This window comes from Sorex fumeus, unplaced genomic scaffold (assembly GCF_029834395.1).
Source record: "Sorex fumeus unplaced genomic scaffold, SorFum_2.1 ptg000003l, whole genome shotgun sequence".
In the NCBI taxonomy this organism is placed as follows: Eukaryota; Metazoa; Chordata; class Mammalia; order Eulipotyphla; family Soricidae; genus Sorex; species Sorex fumeus.
Window position 1 is genome coordinate 18,603,056 of NW_026606060.1, and position 7,068 is coordinate 18,610,123.

General features: G+C 50.4%; 1 protein-coding gene across 1 annotated transcript; it reads right to left on the reverse strand.

Moving 5' to 3' along the window:
- Positions 1 to 3,126: 3,126 nt before the first annotated feature.
- CUNH2orf68 (chromosome unknown C2orf68 homolog) lies at positions 3,127 to 6,033 on the reverse strand. The gene is made up of 4 exons (XM_056117679.1): positions 5,856 to 6,033; positions 5,643 to 5,761; positions 4,666 to 4,817; positions 3,127 to 4,023 (listed from the first exon to the last, which is right to left on the reverse strand). Exons 1-4 carry the CDS (start codon positions 5,960 to 5,962, stop codon positions 3,901 to 3,903), a joined length of 501 nt encoding a protein of 166 aa, XP_055973654.1. The 5' UTR covers positions 5,963 to 6,033; the 3' UTR covers positions 3,127 to 3,900.
- Positions 6,034 to 7,068: the final 1,035 nt, after the last annotated feature.

Consider the following 7,068-nt stretch of genomic DNA (forward strand, 5'->3'; position numbering starts at 1 on the left):
AGCAGAAACACTGGAAATGAGAAAACAGAACATATGGCTTTTCGGACAATAGCACAATATACCAGTGAAACCCCTTTCAGTCTGGGGGCTCCGAGAAAGCAGGGAAGCCATTCATCTAGAAAGTTTTTGTTCCAGCATCATTCCCCAGCCGGCAGATTTGGGGTGGGTACCTATGGCTTCCAGGCATAGGCAAATTACTCCTAGACAAGACAGGAATTCATCAAAAGAACTTAAAATATTCCCAACAATTGTTAGGGTTCCAAGGGCAATCTTTTCAAAAGAAGCCTAGAGGTAGGAAAGTAATCTGTCCTTTTTCTAGATGCAATGACCTCATTTACATTGGTGAACCCTGAGGGGATCTACTACTCAACCATCCACACAATCTGCCCAAAGTAGAAGAGACAGAGTATCTCTATTCCAAATGGTTTCTTCCAGCCCCGCAGGCTAAGTTCTAGGAAGCAGTGTCCTGCAGACTTGGCCATGGAGATGGACTGTCCCTTTCAGAGGCCCATCCACAAGGCAAGCATTGGTCTGACTGGTGGGTCAAGCTCCATAAGCCCCTTCTCTCAGTACAAAAAAGTTTTACAGTCTTCCTTTCCTTTCTTGTATTATATTCTTCAAAGGCTTCCATGCTTGCCAACTGGCTGGAAATTCAAGCGGCAGTGTTTATTCCTGCATAGCTCAAAGCCCCTGCAAACTCTGGCTTCCTTCTATTTGTAAGAGCTCACAGTATGGACCAGGAAACACAAAGCCTTAAACTCCAAGGTTCTCCCTTACTAAGAATGCTTCATTTTGGCTGGGCAGGATCTAGGAAATGACACACACAAAACACACACACACAAACACACACACACACACACACACACACACACCCCAGCTACTTGGTATATAATTTTTTTAGACAGCAGCTAAGAATATGTCTAGTCAGGTGTGAACTGATTCCAAAGTAGCCTGCTAGAAAGGTCCAGCTACTCCCACACTGTTGCCCCAAGCAGCACAGGGCAGTCTCACTGAGACATCTCTTGGGCCTGTGGGAAACGCTTTGGAATGTGTTCCTTAATAGCAAAAGCACCATTTTTAAAAAACAAACTGAAAGATGAGTGGAGGCACATCTGGTGAATAACTGGATCGTACCATCTTGGACTCTGGAGGAAGAGTGGCAGGAAGTCATGAGCTCGAGCTAAAAAGCTGTCAACAAGCTGAGGGCCATCCCTAGGCAAGCATTTCAAGTATGTGTGGAAGAGCAACAGTAATCGGTCAGAGGCCAGTCCTGAAGGACAGCCTGTCTTGTTCTTGTTTTTTGGGTCCCACCCACAGTGCTGGGAGACCATGTGGTGCTGAACCCATGGCTCCGGATTCCAAGCATGAACACCAGCCCTCTGAACTACCTCTCTGGTCCAAGGCAATCTCTTATTTAATCACCAGACTTCACACTTTTTCAAGTCATACTGCATAAATTAGGTAAGAATTAGAATGCTTTCTGGGATGAGAAATATTTTACATGTACTCGATAAACGAAGTGGCTCAAGAAAACATATTTGCGAACAAGGGGTTCCTACCAGTCTCTAACCTGAGAGGGTTATGTGAGAGGCACATAAAAAGACACAATCATTACACACTTCCCTTCTCACGAAACAGGAAAGGAGGTTAAAATTTCAGGTGCCATGTCCTAGCATGGACTACCTCTTCTGGTCCTTTTTATATTCTGTAGGACAACTAGGAAATAGGCAATTTGGCTGTGTGATGAACCCAAAAAGTATTTCCAGACTCAGATGCCTAAGAGTGCTGGTAAAATCTTATGAAGAACTGAAATGATTGGTCCTCCCAGCTGCAGACTGGGGATGAAGAATGGCACAATCTCCTGGGCTCGGGAGGCTCTGAAGGGCAATAACATTGCAAGTCAAAAGGCACTTCTAGCCCAGCTGGATAAGTACAGGGAAGACTCTCCCCCCCCCCCTTTTTTTTTTTTTTGCTTTTTGGATCACACCTGGTGATGCTCAGGGCTTACTCCTGGCTCTGCACTCAGGAATCACTCCTGGCTGTACTCAAGGGATGATATGGAATACTGGGAATCGAACCTGGGTGGGCTGGGCACGTGCAAGGCAAACGCCCTACCAGCTGTGCTATCGCTTCAGCTCCCAAGACTTTCCCCTTTGAAAACAGACAAGAGCCCACCATTGTTTACATTTAAGGCATTTGGCTTCAGGCAGGCTCTGTTGGCCAGGAGCATCTGGCTACCCTTTTGCCTAGCAAGCAAGTGCTCTACCACTTGAACGACTTCCCTGGCTAGCTTACTGCATTCTAATGATGTAGTTTAAAGCGCTCCCTCACCCCATTTCTGGGGTGTAAGATTTTCAGGGATGTATGGCACGTGACAACAGTGCTCACAAATACCTTATAAAAGTTGAGATGTTATAATCAGACTGAGTATGAGACCCTGACGTGGAGAAACCCCTGGGGCACAGAACTTTGGTTTCCAGAAGTCTCACTGCTCACAAATCTACATAAACCCATACTTTATATCAGAGTTAGGCCCATCTGCTAGAAAACTAAAATGGCTTGGAATTTTAGAATATAGGTTATTTTGTAAAATTCTACATTAGATCTTGGCTTAACCTTGCATCAATACAAATGTTCCTCTATGTGAAAATGGTGATATTTCTTAGTCTAAAGATCTAGGTTTTATATATCTTTTTGTTGTCTCTGGGACCACACCTGGTGATACTCAGGGGTTACTCTTGGCTCTGTGCTCAGAAAATACTTCTGGCGGTGCTTGGGAGATCATATGGAATGCCAGGGACCGAACCTGGGTGGACTACATGCAAGGCAAACACCCTACATGCTGTGTTCTCACTCTGGTCTCCATAGGATTTTACATACCATTTAGAGGCAGGAAAGGAGAAAGAATGGTGCTGGTAATGGGCAGATAAGACAGGCTCATTTCAATTTCCCCCTCCGGGGTACTGCCCCATATATCATATTGATCTAGGGGTTTCAAATAGGCAATTATTGCTAATGTTGAACTTCTCTTCCTATGTTTTAAACGAATCATATTTGAAGTCAATTTAGTTTGATCTGTTAATTCCCAGTTAACCAGAGAATGAATGACCTGTCTGGATAAAGGCTCGAATTCTGTAGTCCTAAATATCTGCTGCAAGAATTTCTTGCAGTTTATTCCCATTATCTTCCTAGATCTTCTTGCCTAGACAGTGCAAAGCCTTGTGCGGCATGAGAAACTTGCAAAAGCTTTGGAAGGGGAAGACATGCTTGCAAGTAGGCTTCAAGAATGAAGATCTCCTGGTTTACTGATATGGGAATTACTGGGAGATGTGAGGTCTCCTGCAGACACTCTCCCCGCCCACCTCCCTAGTCCTAGAGTAGTTGGATGTTCAGAGTCAGTGGGTGGAACTGGTGGGTTAAAAGACTAAAAGATAAAGGGGAGGACAAAGACAGAGGTGAAGGAATACGTAGGAAACCATGGATGGAAATGAAGAGCAGAGGTGAACAGAAACCTGAAATAACAAGTATGGTTCATAGAGCTGGATGAAAGTGCACTGGCCAGGTATCCCAACACAGAACCTCACAAAGACACACCCCAACACAGGACCTCAGCAAGAAAGCAACATGGTAGCACACGGCTCTGTAAACCTTATTCTCTCTGGAGTCCTTGCACCCAGAACACTAAGCTAGCTAAATGAAACTCTCAAAAAACACATAAGAGTGGTTGTAAGGGAGGTAGCCAGCAACAGTCCCTGCACCATCCTTTCCTGTGAATGTGGCTGCTTGGGGAGGTGGGTGGTGTTTCAACTCAAGATCAGCCCGGTCTGTTCCTGCACCCCCAAAGTAGGGCTGAACCCCCTGGGCAGTGAATCCAGTTTGGAGAGAATGCCTTCAACCTGGTCAGTGTCTGCTCTGGCGCTTTGCAATTTCCTCTTGGATGCGCAACTTGAGGGCTTCTTGCATGGGTGGCTCCAGAGGCGTGTGTGCTGACACCTCTTCACTCACCCTTCCTGGATCATCGTCCTATGTGGAGAAGAGTCAGGAAGCTTCTGGAAAGACAAGCTGCCCTGTCCCCAGCAACACTCCCAGACTGCCATTTGACTCAAAGGTTCTCAGCAGTACCTATTATATTTCCCATTTTTTAAAATTTGATTTTGGGCCATACTCAACTGTGTGCAAAGATCACTCCTGGCAGTGTTCAGGGAACCATATGAGGTGCCGAAGATTGAACCTTGGCCAGCTGAGTGTAAGGTGAGTGCCTTATCTGCTGTACTATGTTTTGTGACCATAGTAGTGATTATTTTTTCTTTTGGGTCTTTGGGCATAACTGGACAATTCCTGGATCTGTACTCATGGTGCTCAGGGAACCATATGTGGTGCTGGGGATTCAAACTGGGGTCATCGACAAGCATGGCAAGTGCCTTATTCCCTGTCCATCTCTCCAGCCCCAGAAGTGACCCTGAATTGGCGACCATATATTCTCCCTACTGTAAGACAGGTGCGAGCTGTAGCCCAAACTATGGCACATATGGCCCACTGTAGCCTATGCTCCCGTCTTGAGGAGACAGTTCCCATTGGCCTGGGCAACAGAGGGTCAGGGAGTGGCAGTGATTCTACCAGCCCAGGACCTCCCCAAACAGCTGCAGCTGTTTCCATGAGGCATACCTGATACACGATAACGGACGTGACCTCTCCGCTGTCTGCCTCATACTCTAGGCAGAAGAGCTGATGGCCAGAAGGCTCTGGTTCGGAGCTGCCACTGCTGCTGCTTTCCCCAGACTCCTCACAGTCTCGGCTGTTGGGGTGAGCAGAGCCATCTGGAAGGATGAACCAGAGTGAAAGGGAAGAGGAGATGGATTGCTGGACTTCCATCCACAAAGATAACATAGGAAAATACAATGTAAGGCAAGCCCAGATCTTTTTGAGGAGTGTTTGGGTGAAGGGTGCAGCCAATCAGGAACTTTATTCACCTCTGTATCCTCTTCTGGGGCAGGTAGTGTCCAACCAAGTATCTGGCTAGGGACCGGGATGGGATGGGAACAGGCAGGGGGGCAGACCGCTACCTGGGTTCAAATCCTGGTCAACTAGGTCTGAGGTCTTGAACGTGTCGATTAGTCTGTGCTTGTTCTTAACTTTGAAGTAGAACGGCTGGCACCCGAGATGTTTCCTGGCCTTATGGAGACTTAAATGAACTGCCTATGTTAAAATCTAAACGCCCTTTAAGGAAGGTTCAAAAACTGGCGGCCTGGTCAAACTCTATGCTTGCTCGGTTGCACAGAAGGTGGGTTGTCAATAACTGGGTTTGGGTTTCGGTCCACAATTATGTGCTGGGGGACTCCGGAGGGCCGGGTGTCTCTGCATGAGGGGGTGAAACACGGACTATAAGGCAGAGAGTACGGGGAGGTCGTTTACTGCAGGCCATGAGCTCTCACTGCTCTGCAGAAGAATCACTGACCCTCGAGAATTACAAAGCCTAGGAGGGGGTAATGGAGGTTACGAGAAGGGGTCGCGGCGAACTGAGCCTTAGGGATGGGGCTAGGAGAGGTTTTTCCCCAAATAGAGAGGTGGGAGAGCGTGGTGCAGAGGGCCCGGGCCGGCGCAGCTCGCGGGCTCGAGGAGGCCTGGGGGGCGGGCGGCCTCACCTCTGTGTCGCGGCAGGTACACCTGCAGGTCGGGCCTGCGGGGCCGCGTCGGCGCGGCCGTGTGCCGCCTCCTCGCCTTCTCCTTGGCCGCCTGCTTCACCTTCTTGTCGTAGTCATCCCTGCGGGGAGCCGGGCGGGAGTCAGGGATCGCCGGGCCGGGCCACGCCTGGCTGGGGTAGGCGGTGGCGGCGGCTGCGCGGGGCGGGGTGATACCGGGCGATCTGGTTCCGTCGGATATGATGAACGAAGCCGTGGCTCATGTCCAGTCGCCCACCAGGCTTACAGCAGAGCCTCGACCCGGAATTCGGTGACGATTCCATCTGGAGCCCAGTACGCAGAGCCGCCGCCGCCTTCTCAAACGGCCCCAACAGCAACACTCTTGGCACAACTAGCGCCGGTCTTCGCTCGACTTCCGGTCCCGCGTGACGTCACGTCCGGAGGGGCGGGCGCGGCCAAGCGACCGGACGCGCTGAGTGGCCCGCGCGGGTGGAGCTCAGCAGCGGGGGCGCCGGCTTCCACGCCCGGGGCGGGGCTTTTCTTTGTGACTCATCAATGGGAAGCTAATACCCGGGTCTTGCTGTAGACGCCCCAGAACCTCTGGAAAAATACGGAGCCTACATCACCCCGATCAGAGTTCGGAGTCACGCCTTTCCGTTGTCCTCTTTTGGTGAACCTGCCTCACCAGCTGCGTGACCTTGGCAGGCATTTGAATCTTGCCGTGCTGTGGTTTTCTCATTTGTAAACGGGGACACTTGAAAGCACCTGCCTCCAAATAGGTTGTGAGGAGGGGGTGGGCGGCGGACAACGCCGTAGTGGGGATTGGGCAGCCTGGGGACCCCACCTTCAGGCGACTAGGCGTCGGACAAATGATTTAACAATTCCCGCGGGAGAACCCAGGGCTTTGAATGGATCTGAGCATTATTTATTTGCAGCGGGGTGGGAGTGGGGAGCGCTGCACCGAGCGGTGCTCAGGGCTTACTCCTGGCTCTGCGCTCCGGGACCACTTCTGATGCGCTCGGGATCTTTTGGGATCTCGGGGACCAACTTCGGTCGGTGCCGTGTGAGGCAAGCGCCCGACTAGCTGTACTATCTCTCCTATCCATGCCTCTTTAGTTTTGGGGGCGACACCAAGCAGTGCTTAGGGGCTACTACCGGCTTAGCTAGGCAGGGGAGGGGGCGTGGTAGTTTCCAGAACCCAGGGCCTCTCGTATGTAAAAGCAGCCGCACAGCCTGTTGAGCTCTCTTCCCGAGCCAGGTTTCTGCCTTTTTATAACCTGAAATTGTGGGTAAAGTGACGGTAAACCTGCAAACCCTTCACGCATTTCCATCCCCTCCCGCTCAACAAAATGCGTTGCGCTCCTTTGCCGGCAGTCCCGCCCCTCAGTTTCCGGCGGTGTGTTGGGTCCCTAGCGGCGACCCGTAGAGC

Bases quoted from the DNA above. Each gene is read 5' to 3' on its own strand.
- CUNH2orf68 (XM_056117679.1), bottom strand. From the start codon at position 5,962: ATGGAATCGTCACCGAATTCCGGGTCGAGGCTCTGCTGTAAGCCTGGT. The intron at 5,762-5,855 runs GTATCACCCCGC...GGCTCCCCGCAG, and splicing joins CGACGGAACCAGATCGCCCG to GGATGACTACGACAAGAAGG. The intron at 4,024-4,665 runs GTATGCCTCATG...TTCTCCACATAG, and splicing joins CGTCCGTTATCGTGTATCAG to GACGATGATCCAGGAAGGGT.